At 36.3% G+C, this 23,790-nt stretch overlaps 1 protein-coding gene across 19 annotated transcripts in view; it reads left to right on the top strand.

Moving 5' to 3' along the window:
• The window catches only part of ITSN2 (intersectin 2), a gene marked incomplete at its 3' end in the record, with an annotated part of 202,961 nt that overhangs the window by 122,350 nt on the left and 56,821 nt on the right, over positions 1-23,790 (top strand). For all 19 annotated transcript variants that reach the window (XM_082358413.1, XM_082358415.1, XM_082358408.1 and 16 more), the window contains 8 exons: positions 397-533; positions 4,149-4,285; positions 5,332-5,429; positions 13,386-13,555; positions 13,864-14,008; positions 16,584-16,789; positions 18,765-18,829; positions 20,855-21,021. In XM_082358413.1, coding sequence (XP_082214539.1) covers positions 397-533; positions 4,149-4,285; positions 5,332-5,429; positions 13,386-13,555; positions 13,864-14,008; positions 16,584-16,789; positions 18,765-18,829; positions 20,855-21,021 — 1,125 coding nt within the window. The remainder of the gene's footprint in view (positions 1-396; positions 534-4,148; positions 4,286-5,331; positions 5,430-13,385; positions 13,556-13,863; positions 14,009-16,583; positions 16,790-18,764; positions 18,830-20,854; positions 21,022-23,790) is intronic.

Here is a 23,790-nt window from a genome sequence, read left to right on the forward strand (position 1 = left end):
GGTTAAACTACATGTGTCAAAAATATGACTGAACAAAATTCCTCTTCAAATGTTATAACAAGCAAATTATTTCCCCGTATTTTTAGTAGATTGCTTTTTTATTGAAAATGAAGTACTAAATCAAAGAATTGGCTTGTGAAAGATTCTATGTTCCTTAGAAATGAATTAATATAAAAGCAGATGATTTTAACATGCATTTGTCCTCAGTGGCCACATACCTTAAATACTTAATCTTTTCAAGAATTTTTCAATCATCTAGATTTTTTAAGACTTTTAATCTTTTTACTTTAGTTTAACTTGCTTTATGATTTTTATCTTTTAATGCAGTTGCCACATTTTTGCATAAGACAAAAGTATTTAAATCAATGCCACGTTGACTTTTTATCTTCTCCTTAGGAACTGAGAGAAAGCTACAATACACAGCAGTTAGCCCTTGAACAACTTTATAAGATCAAACGTGACAAACTGAGGGAAATTGAAAGAAAAAGATCAGAGCTAATACAGAAAAAGAAACTAGAAGACGAGGCTACAAGGTAATATAGTTGATAAACTTATTATACTATATTGCTATTAGAATTCTAATTTTGTTGTCCATATTTTTAGTTTGACTATGAAAAATTAAGGGGAATAAAATGATTATCCTAAGATGCTATTTAGATTCTAAATTTTAGAAGTTCAGTCCTTCTTTTGTGGACTGAGTTTACAGTAACCAATTTTATGTTCCATTAGTGAAAAATACAGACTTTGGAGTCAGACCTGGTTTAGAATTCTTGATCTACCACTTACTATCTGGATGATCTTGGTTAAGTCACTTTACCTTTTGGAACCTCAGTCTTTCCATCTGAAAAATAGACACATTAATGCATACCTCATAAGTAACTCAGAATTAAATAAGACTAAAGAACCAAGTATAATGTTTTGCAGGTAATAAGCACTCATTATTTCTATCTCTCCATAATAAATCCATTACCGTTTCCTGAAAAATCATAAAAACCAAGTACTTAATTTTATAGAGTGTAATACTGAGTGTAGAAATGCCATGTTGATGCAGGCTTCCTTGTATATATCTGAGCTATATCAACTGCCTACATTTATAGCAAGGAAAAGTGAGACAGTTGTGGTATCTGAAGCTTAGAACCATTCATTTAGAGACTTTGCATGATTTTTTTTTCTATCGGTAAGATTCTATTTCTAATATGTTCCTATGTTTCTCCCAAGTTCTCTAGTGTCAGAAATTATTATAATTAGTTAACAAATATCAACAAACCAACATTTCTTTGCCCTGGAGAATAGTAGACAATAATGTCTATGAAAGAGCTAATAGTTACTGGGAAGGCAAGAAAGACACATTACCATATTGCAGGCCTCTTTTCTTAATGGCTTTAGAATAACCACTTTAACACATTTTTACTGAGTGGTCACTGTTGACTGTGATGCAGGTAGACTCTGGGTTACTCCTTGCCCCTAGATTTCTCATAATTCTAGTAGGAGAGTCAGACAGCTAAACAAATGGCTATAATATTCTTTATTCTAAAGAATATTGCTACTACTTTTGTGATTCCCTAACAAGAGATACCAGAATAATATAGATGTAGAGACAGTAAAGTTCAAATTAAGAAGGCTTTTATTTGCCACCTAACTTGTGCCACTTAACATTGCACAAGGGAACATTGCTGCGCAACTAGTCCCTGTGTTAGAATTTTCTTTCTTTGTTTTTTTTTAGTTCTATTTGAATTTATTGGGCTCTCCCTTAGATATAATAAGTCCATTTCTAAAAAGTAAAATGAGTAGTTGTCAAAGAAATTGGCAGTCATCAAAATAAATCCAGTCACATGCAGAATGTTCCACAAATATTATTTTAACTCTTCTGAAGAGCATCCTCGAAACGACTTTTATTCATTCATTCATTAGTAGTAAATAATCTTGATTGACAGAGATGGAGACTGTCATGTGCTAGTTAAGAATTTTCTGCTTACACATGCAAGTATCTTGATATATCTCCATCATTGCTCACAATTCCTTTCAGGCCAACAGACCATATTAGTAATACACATTTTCATTTTATTCATTGTCCTTGCACATTATCCTGCTTTAGTAGAGGGAAGAAACCAGAACATGTAGAATTGGTCCAGAGCTGGGTGTTAGTACTGCATCTTGATTTCTTGGCCATTTGCTCAGGTATGTTGCCTTCTCGTCCCAAGCTATTGGTAATAGTCAGATTTTCACATTGTAGATGTGACCTCTTTGTCCAACTTCTGAAGCATCTTCTGGCCGTGGACCAGTTTCTCATCCACAAACACGCACATAGAAACTTTACCAAAATTTAATTTTTTATTCTCTTAACTCTCTAGTCTTTTCTCTATCCCAGTAAATATGTGGCAGGTACTCTGATAGTGGTGTTTATAATGCTATGGGAATTTAAATAAAGGTAGGTTGGGTCATCCTAGGCGTGGGAGAGTGTCAGGGAAAGTTACTGAGAACTGGGAAAGGGAATATTGGTCGGAATTGCTTAAGGACTGCAAGAGAAGCATGCCTCTCAAAGGAGAGCTGGATGTCAGTTACGGAAAGTGCTAGAGAAAGCACTCTGCAAAGTGATAGAGGGTGTAGGAGGATTTGCAAAGGGTTGAGAGGAAGTTAGTTGTGGGATAATGAACCAGGAGTATGAATTATAAGACATTTGGGGGATGAGGAGGAAGGGTTCATGACTGAGTGGGTCTACAGTTTTTGTAATTATCCAGGATTTCCAAATTCCTCCAGGAATTATAGGAAGAGAGATATGGAATTAAGCCAAGACTTTCACCTTGGTGGGGCATAAATGCCCCCAAATCCTAGGGATGCATCCAGTCACAGTCTTCACAGCCCCTGATAATGTGTGCTGAGACTTGAAGAAGGTGCTAATTAGTGGTGACTGCTCTGCCTCCAGTAAGATCATAAAAAGTATAAGCAAGGAGAACTCCAGTGAGCATTAATTCTAATACTAAAACAACTAAGCTGATCTTAGACCATCTTGACCAGCTAGAAACCAAGCTGTAGCTATATCAAATGTCATAGACACATGTACAGAAGTATGGACCTATAGAGGAAAAATGCTCTATTATCTAAAATCTAACAAATGAAAAAGACTTTTAAATGATAATATAAGAAGTAGATAATCTGTCCAGCAGCATTTCCTATTTTCACAGCAATGACTAAATCCCGAAAACAGGGATTAGCTAGGATAGTGGGAATAAGAGTTTGACAGCAGTCCTTGTGAAGAATCTGGAGAGAAGGGAAGGAAATTCACATATAATTTTTAGATTTGTTTTCTGAATAGTTCCATTACAATTTTTTTCCACATTTTTCTTGTGTTTGGGAGGTTGGCTGGCAGGAAGAAATTTGAGAGTGTGAGAAATTGTTAGTCATACTCCCTAGCTCATCTACTTGTGCTTAGTTTCTCTCTTGATTAAGTGATTGATTAATTGGTTTTCCCCTTCAACCCTGATCCCCATGGTTTCTCCACACCCCCCTACTAATATCTCTTTGCTATATATAATAAATATATAACTATATAAGATTGTATTTTTTTTTAAATTTTGTTATTTTTGGCTGTGTTGGGTCTTCATTGCTACATGCGGGCTTTCTCTAGTTGCGGTGAGCAGGGGCTACTCTTCGTTGCGGTGTGCGGGCTTCTCATTGCGGTGGCTTCTCTTGTTGCGGAACACGGGCTCTAGGCGCACGGGCTTCAGTAGTTGCAGCACATGGGCTCAGTAGTTGCAACATGTGGGCCCTAGAGCACACAGGTTTCAGTAGTTGTGGTGCATGGGCTCAGTAGTTGTGGCGCACAGGCTCTAGGGTGCGTGAGCTTCAGTAGTTGTGGCCCATGGGCTCAGTAGTTGTGGCTCGCGGGCTCAGTAGTTGTGGCACACGGGCTTAGTTGCTCCGCTGCATGTGGGATCTTCCTGGCCCAGGGCTCGAACCTGTGTCCCCTGCATTGGCAGGCGGATTCTCAACCACTGCGCCACCAGGGAAGTCCCTAAGATTAAATTTAAACATATAAGAAATACATAATTTTTCTTTAGTTTGTCAGGAACAAAATCTTCTATTACATTTTTATTTTGCAAAAAAAAAAATTGAGGACATTATGCAAACTCTTTTTCTTTCATGTAAAGGAAAGCAAAACAAGGAAAAGAAAACTTATGGAAAGAAAATCTTAGAAAGGAGGAAGAAGAAAAACAAAAGCGACTCCAAGAAGAAAAAACACAAGAAAAAGTTCAAGAAGTGGAGTGGAAAGCTGAGGAGAAACAAAGTAAGGATAAGGATGAAAACAATTGATTTGATTTTTCTGAAACAGAGCAACAAAAGCAACAAGAAAAAAATAGACTCTGATGAGGTTCAAAAAAAGAAGAAAATTAAAATGAATGCTAATCAGAGTCAGAAAAGACCTTTTTCTAAATTAAACTTGGATGAGAAGTTCGTGGGTTTATTAAAACAGACTGAGGAAAAAAAAAAAACAGACTGAGGGTAGAAATCTTAAAGCAACACAAAGAAAAGAATATAGGCGTCACTAACAGTGCATAAACCCTGACACAGTTTTCATAATTGAAGTAAATAGTTTAAAATATTTTATTCCACCAGTGTAACTAAACTGTTTATTTTAATGAAGCAACAGTAAAGTTTTAAGTCTTTGCACACTGAAATTTTCTCAAAAGATATACATTGTTTTTGATACACCCCAGAGTGCGTTCCTAAAATACTTTAAATATTATTGTATTTCTTCTGAATGCACAAACCTTTGAATCCTTATTAATGATACAATGTGTTGTAAATTTTCTAAGTTAAAGCATTTATTCTACAAATGAGCAAAGTAAAATATCTTTCATCTATTGTCTAGTACACTTGTGAACTCTTGTACTGTTTTTTTTTTTGGAACCATACTGATACATCTGTAGTCAACCCTGTTTACTGACTAACCTTCTGTCTGTGACCTCCCTTTTGTGCTCTTCTTCCCTGTGATATTCTGACCTCTCAGATCAAATTAAGCCTCTTGCAACTTAGTCTCCCTCCACTTGACACACCTCAATTACCACCCCACCTTCCCTCATCCATGGGCATGGCACACCCTGCAAACCATCTCTTTGTTTTACTGACTCCTACTTAAGACGAATATCCTTGTTTGTTTTTATATTGATTCTGTGACTATTGAAAATATTTAAATTTTAACAAGCCTATATTAAATGGATTTTCATGATACTGTTTGATGCTCAGTTTTTTTCTTTTCAAGCTCTTTATTGAGTCATAGCAAAAATGTGTATATATGAAAGAAGCAAATAATGACAATTATCTTCTCTTTAGGTGAGCCAGCCCGTGCTTTGGTAAATTACAGAGCATTATATTGCTTTGAAGCAAGGAACCATGACGAAATGAGTTTTAATTCTGGGGATATAATACAGGTAGGAAACAAAATCTTTTTTTCTCATGAATAAGCTGAATGCAATGTACTATATTACTTTCTATAATAATATTGAGTATACTATTATATAGTGATTTACCATTTTAAAAATATATCTTAAGCATTACCTCATTTGGTTCTTATGACATACCACAGAGCTGCATAGGACAGTTATTATTACTGCCATATTCTAGGTAGTAAGACTTAACACAAGTTGTAACTGTCAGCAGCACACTGCCACACTGCCAATGTGGGGTGCAAGTACATGTCTTTTGATTTCCAAATCCAGTGTTCTTTCCACTCTGCCATACTGCTTTATGTCATAAAAGGTGATATTTTGTTATTTTAATAAATTACCAATGAAATTTGGGGGAACTGGTTATTTTCTGGCAACCATTAAAAGAGTTGAAGGAGTTAAGTTCTGTAGCTCTAACTAGATGCAGACCCTTGTTCCTTGGAACAAAAAGATTTTTATTGTATAATCACAAACCATGTAAAATGGATGAATAAGAGAAGATGCAGGGAATAGCATTTTGACAGAGCTATGTGATTTACTGGAAAGGATACAGGCTTTAGAAGCATACCGACTTCAATTTTAATCCTGGCTTCAGTTTTCTTCTTAGTAAATAAAGGCAATATTACCTAGAATACCTAGCCAGTGTCTGTTTTCTTTTTTAACCTGCACTGTCACCAGTTTGGTGTATTTTATCAGTTAGGTAGCAAATGTTTAATGATACTTGGAATAGGGTTTACCAGAACCATCTATTCAAATGCTCAAGACAATCCCCAGCTACACATCCTTCTGTTGCCATTGCCACACTGACAGTGCCATAGCTGCTCCTCAGCTGAGGAGCTTGAGTCCACAGGCTTCTGGCCCTGCCGTTCCTCCTCTTCTACTTGGTGATGATGAGGTAGTGTCCAAGAATGAAGCAATGTAGCCTAGCTCTGGGCATGCTTGGTCAAGAGCTTACTTATATTTTTGGTTATATCTTTTATTTGTTTCAGCAAATACTTGTTGGGAGCTATGATAGGCTAGGGATATAGTGAACAAGACAGTCTCTGCTCTTAGTGAGTTTATAGTTTAATGAGAAAGACAGACATCCTAAAGAAGTAGAGGAAGGAAGAGTGTAGACTGCTACCAGCTTTAGAGCAGACGTCTCCCACGGTCAGAGAGCCAGTCTGGTGGTAGTGACAGCAGGAACATAATGTTAGCTGGAGTTTCTTGAGTGCTTGTGTTCTCTGCCGAATCTTTGATGTAAAGAATGAGTCATGAGTTACTACCAGATACCTGATTTGGACAGCTTGGTTAATAATGGTGTTCATTCATTAAGAGAGGAAGATTAGAAGGAGGAAATTTAAGTGGGAATTATAATGAGTTCAGTTTGGGATGAGTTTCAGATTTCTAGGCAGCAGTTGGATATCCAGAGATATCTAGAGGCCAGTTTGTATGTCATCAGTGTGTTGTGACGGTTATTGAAGATGACTGTGGCAGAGCTCATCCAAGGGTGTAATAAAGAAGGGGGAAGATGACTGAGGATGCATTCCCTGAAAAACACGGACATGGAAGGGATTGTTAGAGGAAGGGGAGCCATAAAAGAATGACTAGAGGTAGGAACAAAACAGAGTTTAGTGTCAGGGACATTTGAGAAGAGTGGTCCACATGTAAAATAAGACAGTACTAAAAAAATAACCATTAGATTAACAACAGCACAGTTATTGTTAACCTTGAGGAGAAGAGTATTAGTTGAGTGGAGTGGTGGGGGAAGAAGCCAGATTTCAGTGAGTTGAGGAACAGTTGGAAGGGAGGAAGAGGAGACAATGAATATATGAAACTCTCTGAAGGAGCTTGACTTTTGAAAGAGGGGAGGAAGCAAAGGTGGTAAATAATGAGGAATGTGGGTTGAGGGAAGTTGTTCTTGTTTTTTGTTTTTTGTTTTTTAACTTGACAGAAGCTTGAGCAAGTTTAAATAATAGAAAGGATCTGCAGAGGAAAAGGGTTAATCATACCAGAAAGAGTAAATCACTAATGGAGGGAGGTGTTTTTTTCTAATTAAAATGTAATTTACATTGAGTGAAGTGTACAACCATAAGTGTACAGCTCAAATAATTTGTACATGTATATAGATCTTTGAAACCACCACTCACTTCAACATACAGAACACAGAGCACTCAGGAAGGCACCTCATGCCTCCCTGTCAGACTTCTCTGTTCTGACCAATGGATGGAGAGGAGGAAGATTCTTGATAATCTGGAGGGCTTGGGATCTATAGCACAGGAAGAGGAGGAGGTGGAAGGGCTAGATACATTTTCCTTTGTGATTGGAGGGCTGGACAAAGGGATGGATGGGATCATAACTTGTGCTGAGGTAGAGGTGAGGTCAAATCTGAGGGCTTCTGTATTGTTGGTAAGATAGGAGGCAACATCTGGTCAACTTAACGAATGAAGGTGGCAGAGGAGGATTGAGTGAAAGTGAAAAATATGATAAATTCCACTGAACCATGGCAACATTTTTCATGACAACCTATTTTTCTATCCTTATCTGTTAATGCTATTTTTGAAGTAATAGTTTCCCTAGGCCTGTGAGAATTTATGTAAAATTTTCTAGTTTAACTCTCTATGTAAATTGACAACTAGAAATCAGTTAGAATTATAAACGACAGGTATGAAATTGGTTAAAATTGACCCCTTACAGAGCCAACCTGGTCTAACTCTGAATAATAAATGATTGGGCCTTTTCTTCTTCAGAAGGTTGAAAATATTAGGAAATAGTATTAAAGAAATTTTGCTTTTAAAAGTTTGTAAGAAAAGGAGGCAGTTAGTGTTTGAATGCCAGTACTCATACCTTTCAGTGATTCCTTGCCTTTAGACCAAATATTTAAATCAGGTTTAGGTTGCATATTCCTCAGGGTTTATTATGTTCTTGCCTTCATTTTTAGTGCTCTGGATTAGCTATTTTAAACTAGTCTTAACTAGATCTACAGGATAATATTTTATCAATGGTTCCTTTCGTTCTATTTCAGAACACCATTTTATGGTAATTAGATAGTTATGATACTATCTATGTAGTTAACCAAAGCAGTTTAGATTGAGGGATTTTCTGAATATCTCATTAATGATGTAATAAATAGCCAGACGTATGGCATTAAAATGAGAATTATTTACCAGAAACACAAATGAAGTTGCCTGATAATAAGTCCATTTGTTATTAATTAAACTTTGAATCTGTTGTTTATCTAATTTAGAATAGTCCATTCAAGTTAACATTTGTTGAGTTTCTAGCCATGTGCCTACTGGGGATATATAAAAATGAATAAGGAAGGCAAAGTTTAGGAAGAAAAAAGAAATATGTATAATTGTACAAAATATAATGTGGTATGTTTAGATTAACCATTTAAAGAAATAAAGTGCTATAGGAACCCAGAAGATGAAGCAGTAACACAACCAAATAGCATTGGGAACATTTTCCCCAAGGATAGGATGGAGAAAGGGCTCAGAGTATTATGCTTTATACTTGTTTAGAGCTTTACAGTTTACTAAGCACTTTTATAAATATTCTTAATTTAATCCTCAGAATAACCTGGAGGAAGGTTGGGCAGGTATTTTCCCCCCAAATTTATGGATGAACAAACTGAGGCTTTAGATGATATTCATTACCTTACAGCAGATTACCAGCCAGGTGGCATGGCTAAGACTGAAGCATGGTTCTCTTAACTCCAAAGTCTGTGTTCTTTCCCCTAAACCTGACAAAATTCTGGCAGGAGGAATATCTTGAACAAAAACACTGAGGCATGTGAGCGCCTGGTGTGTTTAAAGAATGTCACATAACCATTTGCCTAGAATATGGGACAAATATTAGGAGATGAAGCTAGAAAGGTAAGTTGGTACTTGACAAAGAAACCACAATTTCAGAGGCCTTGAATTCTACACTAAGAAGTTTGAACTTTGAAGAGCTTAAAACTAGAGAGATGGGATCTTCTAGGATAAAAATTGTAATGGATCTGCAGTGACTCAGCATAGAATAAAAGACATCAAGATTGGAAATGGAGAAGTAAGATTTAATTTGCAGAAGACATGATTGTGTAGAAAATCCCATAGAATCTTAAAAAGAAAAAAAAAGCTACTAGAAGTAATAAGTGAGTTTAGCAAAGTTGTAGGAAACAAGATCAATATACAGAAATTAGTTGTATTTCTACATACAAGCAATGAATATTCAGAAATTGAAATTAAAAATAACATTTACAGTAACATAAAAAATATGAAATGCTTAGATATAAAACTGACAAAAGATGTACAAGACCTGTTTATTGAAAACTACAAAGTATTGTTGAGAAGAATGGAAGACCTAAATAAATGGAAAGCTATACCATGTTTATGGATTGGAGGACTCCGTATTGATAAGAAAGCAATTCTCCTCAAATTGTTCTATAGTTTCAAGGCAGTTTCAGTCAAACTCCCACCAGGCTTTTTTTTTTTTTTTTAAGAATATAAGCTATGCGGTTTAATTGTATACATTGGTGTTAAGATTTTTGGCCTTATTACTTGCATATGTGATCTGTTTAACACTCTTTAAAACAGAAAATCATTGAGTAGCAATCAGATTTCAAAAAGTCTTCCAAGTACAGCCAGACAGTTGCCTACGTGATATGCTACATATGACAACATAGAATGTACAATTATATTAACACAGACTTCTTTTCCAAGGGGTCAGTATTTTCACACGTCTAATAGGTCTCACGCACAAGATAACAAACAGCAATATCAGTGTCTCTCAATCACATTAAGTTCATCAGACGTATTAAAACGGTAGCCCTTTTTAATTGAGAGTTTTTATACATATTATATGTATATATTTTTAACATCTTTTTTTTTTTTCCTAAATTATCTCTGTTTTAGATAAATAACAGAGCTTAGGAAATAATACTTAAATGAGATCAGTTTGGGCAAATCCTCAGGCTCTATCCTACAAGTGTTCCATTCAGGAAGATCTCAGTACTTCTTCTCCACTTTTTTGTAAGAATTTACAAGCTGATTCATAACCAAACCACTTTGGAAAAAGAAGAACAAAGTTGGAGATGTTATGTTACCTGATTATAAGGCTTATTATAAAAGTTATAGCAATCAAGATGGTGTAGTATTAGTATCTAGATTGGAAAATAGACAAGTGGAACAGAATAGATAAATGGATCTACACCTGCATATTTATATAACTGATTTTTTATAAAGGTGCAAAGGCAACTCAGTGGAGAAAGGATAGTCTTTTTTTTTTTAAATAAATTTATTTATTTATTTATTTTTGGCTGCATTGGGTCTTTGTTGCTGCGCAGGCTTTCTCTAGTTGCGGCGAGCGGGGGCTACTCTTTGTTGAGGTGCGCGGGCTTCTCATTGCGGTGGCTTCTCTTGTTGCAGAACGCGGGCTCTAGGGCGCACGGGCTTCAGTAGTTGCGGCGCATGGGCTGTAGGCGCACGGGCTTCAGTAGTTGTGGCTCGTGGGCTCTAGAGCGCAGGCTCAGCAGTTGTGGTGCACAGGCTTAGTTGCTCTGCAGCATGTGAGATCTTCCTGGACCAGAGCTCGAACCTGTGTCCCCTGCATTGGCAGGCGGATTCTTACCCACTGCACCACCAGGGAAGTCCTAGTCTTTTCAAAAAATCAAATGACATTGGAACATTTGGATATCCATATGCACAAAAATGAATTTTGATTTATTCCTTACAACATATATGAAAGTTAACTCAAAATAGATCAGAGGTAAATCCTGAAATGTAAAACCTAGAACTGTAGAACTTCTAGAAAAAGACATTGGAGAAAATCCTTACAACTTTGGGCTGCTCAAGGATTTCTTAGACTCTTAGATACAACATAGTACAAAGTTTCTTTTTCATAGAGAAGGTTCTATAATTGATTGTGATAATGGTTGCATAAGTGAATATACTAAAATCCATTGATTTGTGTACTTTAAGTGGGAGGATTGTATGGTGAATTATATCTCAATAAAGTCATTATTATCAATAAAATAAGTTAAACATGCATCTACCATATGAGCCAGCCCTCTCACTCCTAGATCTTTACTCGAGAGAATTGAAAGCATATGTCCATACAAAGACAAATGTTTATAGCAGCTTTATTTGTAATAGCCAGAAACTGGAAACAGTTCAATCTTCCATCAGTAGGTAAACAGATAGACAAATTGTGGTACATCGTACAATGTAATATTACTCAGCAATAAAATGAAATGAACTATTCACATTCACTACAACATGGATGGATCTCAAAATAATAATAAATAATAGGCCGAGTAAAAGTCAGACCCCCCAGAAAGGGATGTATATTGTGTGATTTTATTTATATAAAGTTCTAGAACATGCAAACTAATTTATAATGACAAAAAGCAGACCAGTGTTTTCCTGGAGATGGGGTGTGGGTCAAGTGGAGGAGTGGGAGGGCGTGCTTTCAGTAGAGCAAAAGGAGACATTTTGGGGTGATAGATATGTTTATTATCTTGGTTGTGTGATTTTTCACAACTGTATACATATGTCAAAACTTATCAAATTTAATACCTTAAATGTGAAATTTATAATATGCTAATTATACCTCAGAAAAAGTGTTTTTAAAAATCTTCATGGATATGGAATCACCATACAAATTCTACATGATTTTGATAGATAAAACACTGTCAAATCTATTTTAGAAAGGTTATCTGAAAAGTGTAGAAAATGGAGTGGAGAACAGAGACACAGTTGGCATATTTGTTCAATGAATTAAGCAAATATGTATTATGCTGGACAATGAGTATCAATTAAAAGGCTCACAGACAAATGGAAGAGATACATGTAAATAAAGAATCACACGGTATGACAATGCATGCTATCTCATGACAGTATGTATGAGATATGACCTAGGTTGGGGGCAGTTAACAGAATCTTGAAGGATGAGTAAAGATTACAGTAGTCTAGGTGTGAAGTGAAAAAAGCCTGAAGTAGGCTAGGAGGGTAGGGTTGAAAAAAAAAAAAATTCGAAAGAGCTTTTAGAAGCAAAATCAACACAGTTTGGATATGGAAGTGTAAGAGAGGTAAGAGCCAAAGTTGTTTTTTTTTTTAACATATTTATTGGAGTATAATTGCTTTACAATGGTGTGTTAGTTTCTGCTTTATAACAAAGTGAATCAGTTATACATATACATATGTCCCCATATCTCTTCCCTCTTGCATCTCTCTCCCTCCCACCCTCCCTATCCAAAGATTTTTTATTTAGAATGACTAAGTCTTTGATGGTAAGAATAACAGAGATACAGGAATTTAGGAGGAGTAGACTGGGGAAGAAAACAAGTTCAATCTTAGACTTGAGTTGGAAGTTCCTATGGATCATCCAGTTGAAGATATCTGGGAAGTAGTTGAAAGTACAGGCTTATCCCATTAGAAAAAAGAAGTCAGTTCTGCAAATATATCGTATAAAGAACTGATCACTATAGAAGTGAGTGGGCCTCTTCCAGAAGTGTATAGTATGAAGTAAGAGAGACAGTGATAAAACTTGAGGTATCAGCAGTGTTTAAAGGAAAGAGGACCAAGAAGCGGAAGAAGGGGTGCTGTGAGGACAGAGGATGCCAGACTGTAGGAGGGAAATGTCTGGGATAAGAAATGAAGCTATAAATTACCTCTGTGTTTTACCAGTTGGAAAATAGTATTCAGAAAAAGTTTTCTATTTCTCCTAGAGAGTTCAAAAAGACTCTGATAGGAATGTAAACTATTTTTGTGTATTAACTTGGATAAAATTAAAAATTTAAATTTAAAAAGGCACCTTGTCTGTCATTAGAGATAATAATCTACTGTAGAAAGTGCTTTAGCTGTTTAGTTAGACGGACTTAATTCTGAAAATTAGGCTGCTGGACGGTGGTCTGCATCTCTTTCCTTTGTAAATAAGTGGCTTTCTAACCACTGTTAACCCTACTTTTTGTTTCCATAGGTTGATGAAAAGACCGTAGGAGAACCTGGTTGGCTTTATGGTAGTTTTCAAGGAAATTTTGGCTGGTTTCCATGCAACTATGTAGAAAAAATAACGTCTGAAAAATCTGTGTCGCCTAAGAAGGCCTTACTTCCTCCTACAGTGTCTTTATCTGCTACCTCAACTTCTGAGTAAGTTTTTAGCTAATAATGGAGTTTACACGTCTCTGCAAATGTGTGAACACCTAATATGTATTTGTGTCAACCTGCTACTTAATCATATTGTAATCTGCACTGGACTCTCTAAGAGTACCTTTTGTTCCAAATTCAATTCTGAAGTTTAGTAAATAAAAACATGGGTCAGTAGTTCATAAATTTTTTTTTTTTTGCCTAAGTTGTGTTTCAACACAATGTATATTATATACAAATAGATAAATTGGTAGTACTTCATTAGATTCTAAACAATTAAGTATACTTATGTCATATTGTTATATTCATAGATCACTTTCTTCAAATCAACCAACATCAGTGACTGATTATCAAAATGTATCGTTTTCAAGCCTAACTGTTAACACATCATGGCAGAAAAAATCAGCTTTTACTCGCACCGTGTCCCCTGTATCTACATCACCTATTCATGGACAGGTATGTATCTTTAATTTTCTTGTGTTTTATTCTTTGACATTGCTCCTGGTTCACATAAAATAGAATGAAGATTTCTGTACAAGGCCATCATTTACTCATTTAACCAGAGTTTGTATCATTTAGTTTCTTTTCTTACCATTCATATGTGATATGAAATTGAAGAAATTATTATTAGAGGTTTCTCAACAATTTATTCTCATAGTAGCAAGTTGCTACCAGCTAAGGTTTCTGAGCTCAAAATATCATTTTTACAAATCTGATTATAGTCTTAATTTATAGTTATTGTAAGAAGAGCTTGGGCTTGGGGTTTTTATGTTTGTGTTTTCCTTAAATAAGTCATTTGTGTGAGAGCTGTGTTATATATATGTTTAGCCTCTGGTTTAGATGTAACCAAGATGCCAGCATTGTCCATTAACATTATTAAAAAGAAATTGCAGACTTCATCAGAATAGAGTCCTTCACTCAAAAAATGTCTATTGTGTGACCACAGGTTCCAGGCATTTATTATGTGCTAGAAATTTAATGGAAAAAAAAAAAAAACTCTGCCATTAAGAAGTCATAATCTAATGAAGACAAACATATAAATAAATAACTGTATGAGAAGTGTTGTAATAAAGATATTTTATGAAATCTTGAGGGGTATACAGAGGAGAGAGCATTTCAATTCAATCTGTGGGAATTGGAGCAGGCTTCACAATAGGTAAGGCATTTTAGTCGAACCTTCAAAAATGAGCAAGCTTTCACCAAAGAAGGAAAGTTATTCCTGTGAAAGAACAATTTTGGAAAAGTTACTGAGGCATGTTAACAAGAGGAGCTTATAGGAAACAAGTATTGTTTATAGTGTGGCTAGAGTACAGGATTCATGGCGAAAGGGTTAAGTGAAGTTGGAGTGAGAGGTTGAGGTTTATTTGTGAAGCATTTAATACCATGCTAAGCAACTGGCAGTGGAAAGCCCATGAAGGTTTTTAAGAGGAGAGTTGAAGTGTATATTTTAGAAGGATAACTCTGGCAGTAGTATAGAGGCCAGATTGGTGGAAGGAAGCAAATGGAGGAGACCAACAAAGGGAGGATATTACAATAGCTAAGTAACAGATGATGTGAACCAGTAATGAAAATATATAGAAGAGGAGATGGACTTAAAAGAGTATTAGGAGTCAGCACAAAATTGGCAATTCATTGAATGTGAAGAGTGAGGAAGAAGTTGGAGTTAAACATACCTCTTCAGGGTCTTTAGCTTGAGTAACTGAGAGGATGGCAGTACCGGAGGAGTGGGTTTTGTGGATTCTAAAAATGATTACATTTCAGACGTGCAACTTAGGTATTTGTAGGAGGGACAACCTGCTGGGAAGGCCCAGCAGGCAGCTTGATTTACAAGTCTGGAGCTCAAAAGATAAAGTTATAATTAAGATACAGATTTGAGAAATCATAGGCATACATCAGATTATTTAGGGAAATCATGTAAAACAGGAAGGGAAAGAGACTGGACCAAAGAGGAGCCATCAGTCACCAGAGAGTGAACTTCACGAACTGCAGGGGTTTTAGTGATGTCAGCACTGTTCAGAGATCAGAGAAGGTAAGGGTTTGCAAGAAGCTTTTGGCTCTGATGTTATCAATGATCTTGTCAAGAGATTCAGTATTGTGATGGTTACAGAACCTAAATTAGAATGGACTGAGGGGTGAAATTGGAAAGCAAGTTTAAGACTGTTCTTTCTTTAAGGAAGTTAGAAGTAGAAGTAAGGGGACTTCCCTGGTGGTCCAGTGGTTAAGACTCCACACTCCCAATGCAGAGGGCCTGAGTTCAATCCCTGGTCAGGGAACTAGATCCCGAATGCCACAACTAAAGATCCCCCATGCAGCAACTAAGATCCCGGTACAGCCAAATAAATATTTTTTAAAAATTATAAAAAAGAAGTAGAAGTAAGTAGAGAAGTGGAAAATTAAAGATTCAAGAGAGAGAATTCACAGTGTTACAAAATATTGTTAGAAGGTGGGAGGACATGATAGAAAGTTTAGAGCACAGGTAAAGAGGCTAGCCCTATCAACAAAATGAAAACACTCCTTCCTCTGAGAGAAGAAGGAAAGAAAGAAGGATGAATAAGAATACGAAAACATTATGAGACAGAAAACAGAAAAGTGGAGGGAGGCCCATCACAACTGCATCTCCATTCCTAGTGGAATAAACAGAATCCACTGCAGTGAGGAGACTTTGGAAACTGGAGGAGAGAAAGGGTTTCCCTTTTCATTTGTTCTGTGATACACACTTGATGGATCTATGAGTACACTTCTTGAGTACCCAGGGTTTACCTTCCATACCTGTGATACTTAGTGCCAAGATGTTTCCTTGAATGGTAGGTGTTGGGTCTTTAACTTCACAGAAGGCTATTCAGGTGGTTGTCTGTCATATATAATTTTAAGTCGGTTAGTAGATTAAGTCACCATTGATATTAAGTCACCACCACACCAAACTGGTCTGCTGTTTGAACAGTAAGTATGTTATATACTAGAAGACAAAAATCATGGTTACCATTGTGTTTTTTGTTTGTTTGTTTTTAATTTTGTGGTTTTGATTTCACAGGGACAAGTTGTAGAAAACCTAAAAGCACAGGCCCTTTGTTCCTGGACTGCAAAGAAAGATAACCACTTGAACTTCTCAAAACATGATATCATTACTGTCTTGGAGCAGCAAGAAAATTGGTGGTTTGGGGAGGTGCATGGAGGAAGAGGATGGTTTCCAAAATCTTACGTCAAAATCATCCCTGGGAGTGAAGTCAGGCGGGAAGAGTAAGCATTTTTGTGTGTTTACATGAGGCGTGGATGTTGGTATTTTCACTGATGAGTCAGCCACAGTACAGTTGGCTGTGCAGGAAAATTAAAAGTTTATGCTTGAGTTTGATATCAGAAGGGTGATTCCTAGAGTGAAAAAAATCATACCTCAGATGATTTGTACCAATTTTAGAATATCTTTTATTCTAGTTATTTCAGATTCCTAAAGTTTTCAAAGTGCTTAAAATTTTAGATCTGTTGCTTTCTTTATTACTAACATCAGGTCAGTTAGAGAAGTTATTTTTCATTTCCTTTGGAGGTTTCTCCCTTATTATTTACTGTAAATTGTCAATATTTAGACAAATCAATTCCGAGGGCCTCGCCTTTGCCAGAGTGAGGCGTTCCCATCTCTGGTCCTCCAGAGTTCCCTGAACATCAGGTTTCTTACAGCTCATGACACACTGTGTTGTAGTTATTTACTTTCTTACCTATATCCCTTATTAGGTCATAAGCTCCAGGAGGGTGGGATGCACATCTTTTTTGTTCATTTTTCAGTGTTTCCATACCTAGTGTGATCTTAATGCATAGTAGCTGCTCAATCATATTTGCTTAGTAAATGAGGAGAGAAGCAAATGAAAGGACAGTCAAATGAATGAACTTCTGCGTGAACAAAAAACAAAACCAGATAAGGTCTCTGGCCTTTGTTTCCTGGTCTGTACGGGAGTCAGGTGATCAAACATGTTTAATACAAACAAAGATGTACTCTAATATAGCTGTGGGTAATTATCACTTGTGCTTTATATGGAGGTTGATCTAAATAGAAAAGCAAAATGATTTATTGAAAAGGAACGGGGTCTTTGGAAATCAAGAGCCTTGAGTTCTGATTCTGCTATTTTTGCCAGACTGTATGGGGTAACCTACTCGGTCTCTAGTTTTTTAATTGATTGAATGAAAATAATAAACTAAAAAAATCTTTAAAAATCCTTTCAGTGCTAAGGTTCTATGCATCAATTTTCAGTTCAAATGCAGAAATTTACTTTTCAGCCTGACATGGAATTTTAGATTTAGAGTGTGTAATAACAGGAACAACAATAATACATGGCTGATGTGTATGCTGGTGCTGTGCTAGACCCTTTATAGTAGTTACCTTATTTAAACTCCATGGCATTTTACAGAGAAGGAAAACTTAAACACAAAGGGATTAAGTTTAAATGCCTTAAAGGACGTTTCTTCTAACTTTTCATTCAATTACTGATCTTTTCTAACAGATAAGGCATGCAACTCGAAATGTTGCAGTAATGGAGAATTCAGCAAGGCAGTCCATTCTGTGTGCCCATGAGTTGTAGTAAGGGTCCACTCTGTTAACCTGTAAACTGCTTCACTATACAATTTACTCACAGGTCCTGGGGAGCCCTGGTGTATTCTACAGATGTCTAGTTCTTAAATGCCACAGTTTTCCAGATTTTTGAAAACAGTTTCCTGGGTTAAGTTGGAAATAAAAGCTATGTATGTTCCAAAATGTAAAAATAAAGTTCTGTTATTTTTACATATTTTTAAATGTACTGTGCTCTAAACAAGTAGTAAAATTTATATATTGCCCTTATTTTTCTCTAAACCGAGCCAAGTCCCATGTGTGCTTTACCCAATAACTGCCCATTTACCAATGTCTCATGTCTTTTAAGTTACTTTAGAAAGGCAAAATATCTCACATTTGAAAAACTATTTATAAATCATATTGAAATTACTTCAATAGATTTAAAAAATTTAGTAGTTTGTAAGTAGGCAGTTCTTAATCCACTAGGATTTTGCTTATGAGGGTATTTCTAGCCTGTGTACTGAGACAATATTTCAATTAATTTTAGCCCTTAAAAGAATGCACTGCTAAAACCTCCTGTTTTCGTCAAATCACCTTTCTTGTTTATTTACTTGTTGATGTCTTTTTTTGTTATTTTATTATTATTATTTTTAATCTGTTTGTGTGTGTATTTGGCAGACCAGAAGCTGTGTATGCAGCTGTAAACAAGAAACCTACCTCTGCAGCCTGTACAGTGGGAGAAGGTGAGCTTTTGGCAATTTATAAATTAGATGGAAGTCAAATTAGCCACTGACTAAATTATCTGACTTCCCACAGTTGTCACTCTCCTTGCTTCTGTGTCTTCATTGTTAAAGTGAGGTTAGGAAAACCTGCTCCCGCTCTATTTCACATGAATATTGAAGATATAGAAAATATATAGCTGAAAATACTTGACGCTTTTAGAAAATCAGTACTATAAAAATTCAGCATAGACTGCCTCAATAAATAAGATCATAGATAAGTGTTGCAATGAGATAGCATGAAGTTTTTTGTTTTCCTTTTATTATATATCTAGATTATAGATGTTTAGAATATAAGGAAATTTCAGTACATTTAGTTGTTTATGAATTGCGCTTGTTTGTTTTTTTTTTTTTTTGGCCGTACTGCGCGGCTTGGGGGATTTTTAGTTCCCTGACCAGGGATTGAACCCGGGCCCTCAGCAGTGAGAGTGCAGAGTCCTAACCACTGGACCGCCAGGGAATTCCCTGAATTGCATTTTAATTACAGTGTACCATATAAATCATTAAGTAGGATTTGAAATCAAGATACACTTTAATCATAAATATTACAAAGAAATTTTTTATTGCCCTTTGGGTTGTTTGAGTATCTTAATTTTGATAATGTGCTGAAAAATGTCTACCCTTATTTCAGACAATATTTTTATTTAATAGTTGTATAGGTTTATAAATGAATTATATATTCATTGTAAAATTAGTTGAACAGTTTAAGTACATTTTGTTTATATTGCTCAAGAAAATCAGTTTAATGGTAAATTAAACAGTTTATTCAGTATCTACTACATTAGAGATTGTATGCTAGAGCCTGAAATATATACGGATGAATAAAATACAATTTCCCAAGTGCTCACAGTAAAATGGGAAGGCTAGGCATATAATTGTAATAAATTCTATATAATAAATGAACAAAAACATAATTTTGAGTAGGACCTATGAATCCAAAGAGGTGGCCATGTTGAATCATCTTAAACAATGAGTAGGTTCTTGCTTAGTGACGAAGAGAAAGCTTGGTGGACAGAGGGAAAGGTATGAGCCAAGGCTCAGCTGTGTAAGGTTAGGGAACTCGAGTCACCGGCAAGGCTGGAACCAGAGGTTTACTGTGGAATAGCTGCAGTGGAATGATCCTAGGAAAGTGGTGAGGAGCATTTTGGAAAGGACCTCGCTTGTTGCAACATACCTTACTTAACCTTGTAATCATTTTTCATTTTGTTAAGTCAGCTAAATTGAATAATATGGGAATGTGGATAGTAAATAGTTTCTGGATACTGGTTCTGGCCATCTCCAGTTTATGATCTACAGAGCAAATTTCATGTCAACAAATACAAATAGTACTAGAAGAAAGAAAAAGAGACTTCTAAAACCTGGTCATTGACTGTTTCTTCTAAGTACTAGTAATCATCAGAACAAAAAAACAAAGCCAGTATAAAAACTTAGACATTTCCGTTAAGGTTATTCATGAACAAATACTTATTGAGCATCTATTCTATGCCAAGCACTGTGCTAGGAGCTGGACCATTGTGATGGAAATTGGCCTCTGTACTGATGTCAGCTGAATAGTGGGCATTTCCATAACTGTATGTAAAAGAATTAAAGAGAAAAGAATTTAGCAGATTAAACTATACTTTATGTAAGAAGGTTAAAGAAAACTTTTCATGTCTTGACTCTCTGTAAAGATACTGATATCTATTTGTAGTTTTGGGGTTATTCTCTGTGACATGGTGATGATGATCATGGTGATGACGATACAGTTGGGGAAAAAAGAAACCCTGTGATAAAGTGTTATGTTCAGTCAAAGACGTAATCTTTTTCGAAGAAATTACTAAATAATTACTTCATTCCATTTTCTACCGTAACATCTCTTTACATTAGGTTTCCTTAAGTCACAACGTCTTTTCCAGCAAAATTACTCAAGATCTTGGAGATCAACATTTTTTTTTTTACTTCTGTAACCTTGCAGCCAAAACTAGTTTCTTTTTGCTTTGTTTCCTACAGAGTATATTGCACTTTATCCGTATTCAAGTGTAGAACCTGGAGATTTGACTTTCACTGAAGGTGAAGAAATATTGGTGACCCAGAAAGATGGAGAATGGTGGACAGGAAGTATCGGAGCTAGAACTGGAATTTTTCCATCAAATTACGTCAAACCAAAAGATCACGAGGTAGAGTTATTTTGATATAGAAACAGAAGCATTCCATTCCTGTTGATCAGGGTTCATATTTAAAACAGATGCATGTATAGGGTTTTGGTCAGGCTGCTTTGGTTACAAGGAAACCACTTAAGGTAGCTCCAGTAAAATGTAGTTTATTATAGGGATCCTGTTACAGAGGTACGGGCAAAACTCTTTCTATGAAATTCCAAGGACAAGAGCCATAGATAGGGCTGGGCCTCATGATAACTGAAGTTAGGGAATGGTCTGGATTCAGGGAGGCTTACAAGGGACTGCCTTGAAGAAGTCTGTAAATCTTTAAGGCTCTGACATTAATGTGACCCAGCCCACACTCTGAGTTCCTGCTGCTTTTCATCCCACCACTAGTATGATATAGTGCAGCAGTTCTCAGACTTTTTGGTTTCAGGAACTTTTTACATTCTTAAAAATTATTAGGGACTCCAAAGTTTCTGAAAATATATGGATTATATCTAGCAATACTTTCCATATTAGAAATTAAAACAGAAATTTTAAAAATATTTATTAATTCATTTTGAAATAACAAAATTAAACCCATTATATGATGACATAAATAACTTGCTTTTTTTAATTTTTATTTTATTTTTATTTTATTTTTTATTTTTTAAATTATTTATTTATTATTTATTTTTGGTTGTGTTGGGTCTTCATTTCTGTGCGAGGGCTTTCTCCACTTGTGGCAAGCGGGGGCCACTCTTCATCGCGATGCGCGGGCCTCTCACTATCGAGGCCTCTCTTGTTGCGGAGCACAGGCTCCAGACACGCAGGCTCAGTAGCTGTGGCTCACGGGCCTAGTTGCTCCGCGGCATGTGGGATCTTCCCAGATCAGGGCTCGAACCCGTGTCCCCCGCATTAGCAGGCAGATTCTCAACCACTGCGCCACCAGGGAAGCCCTATTTTATTTTTTTTTAAATTTATATTCTCTTGCACATAAAAGTCATAAGCACATATGTATAAATATTTTTTTTCCTCATTTTAAGAACCTATCCCACTTTATTTTTTATTATTATTTTTTTGTAAGTGTCCAATGAACGTTTATTATTACTATAATTATCATTACTGTTACCACTACTTCTCCTCTTTTAGGAATAAAGGGAGAGAGGAAGTGTGCATGTAGGTAGAATTTTTCTCCACCTCTACTTCCGACAGACAATTTGAGATTTAGAAGCCTCTGAGCAGTAGTTCTTAAACTTTTCTAACTCAGAGAGGCTGGTGAAAATTACAACCTCTCCTTGAGTAAATTCACCTACACACAAAATATTGTATACAATTTTGCGAGTGGGATAAGGACCCTTAGAAGGGATTAGCCCTTTTAGCATAAACGCTAGACTTGCCAGGGTGGTGGGACAAGGAGCCAGATGCAGTTCTATAGGCAGTGTTTACAAGCACTGTATTACGTGTGGAGATAGAACACAGACACATTTAAAAGAGACTTTAAAATAGCCACTAACCTCATGTAGCCAACATTCAACGGAGTAATAATTAATATGTGTCCAAGCCTCTGTTGAACATTCTGTAAAATGCAAAGATCTATAAGATTCTAGACGTCAGGGTCTCAGATTCTAGACCAGAGTCATGTTCAAAGTCCAGAGGCACGGAGCCAGGAGCCAGCTTGCTGGAAGTGGCGACTGAGTGGCTACACTCATTACTGTAAAGCTAATGATGAATTACAAACATATTTACTGAGCTGCTGCAGTCAATAAAAGCCCCAATTAAGGCACCATTAAGGGACTTAACAGTGTAGTGGTGGGGAAGACATTCCTGAAAAGGTTTAATGATCTCAGATCCTGACGTAGCCGGGAAGTCATTAGTCATTAATGCCACGTCTGGATATCGATTATGAAGTTCTCTATAAGAAAACACTTGGCATATAATAGCACACAAGATTATACCTGATTTGTTACAGAGAGCAAGATATACCTTTTCAAACTATTTTTAAATCTCTATGTGTTCAGGTAAGAAAAGTGGCCAATTATGAGCAGAAACTGCCTAGTGAAAATCCATAGCATGATCTCATGCCAATAAGATAAGCATTACCACTCAAGTGAAAAATAATAATAATGGAAATACAAAATGGAACATGGTATTGTACTGATTAATAAGACTGTGACTGCGCCTATAAAGTAATTCGATTAATTCCCAGTGTAATGTATGGAAACTCCTTTAACGTAATGCTACATTGAACCTAGAGAAAATTAAGCAGAGAGAGTCTCTGCCTTCTTAAGTATTCATGCACTTACTCGTTCATTCAACAGCTGTTCACTGAGGGCATCTGTGTAAGGCTTGGTCGGGGGCACTAGGAAACAGGTGAACAGAGCAGTCAAGGTTCTCATGAAAGGTACAGTCCAAATAAATGATGATCGACTGTGATAAGTACAGTGAAGGAACAAACATGGTGCAGGTAACAACAGACTGAAGATCTTTTAAGATGAGGTGGTCAAGGGAAGGCCTCTGAGGAGCTGGTTCAACAAAGACCTGAATTGTAAAGAGGCCAGTCTTGAAGAGGCAAGCAGGGGAAGAAATGAGGGGTGGAACTTTTTGGCTATTTAGCATCTGAATTCCTTCTCTGAATTCCTTCCCATGGTGTGAGTCTTGGTAAGGGGCAGGCTTCTCCAAAGCCCACCTACTCACTTTCCTAGCCTTCCTTGCAGTTAGAGTTTGGGAACATGACCCAGGCTTGGTCAGAGTCATCTGTCTAAGGCAGTGAATCAGGAACTAGTGATACCAAAAAGCAGAGCTGAG

Source organism: Balaenoptera borealis (genome assembly GCF_965194805.1).
Source record: "Balaenoptera borealis genome assembly, chromosome: 15".
Lineage (NCBI taxonomy): Eukaryota > Metazoa > Chordata > Mammalia > Artiodactyla > Balaenopteridae > Balaenoptera > Balaenoptera borealis.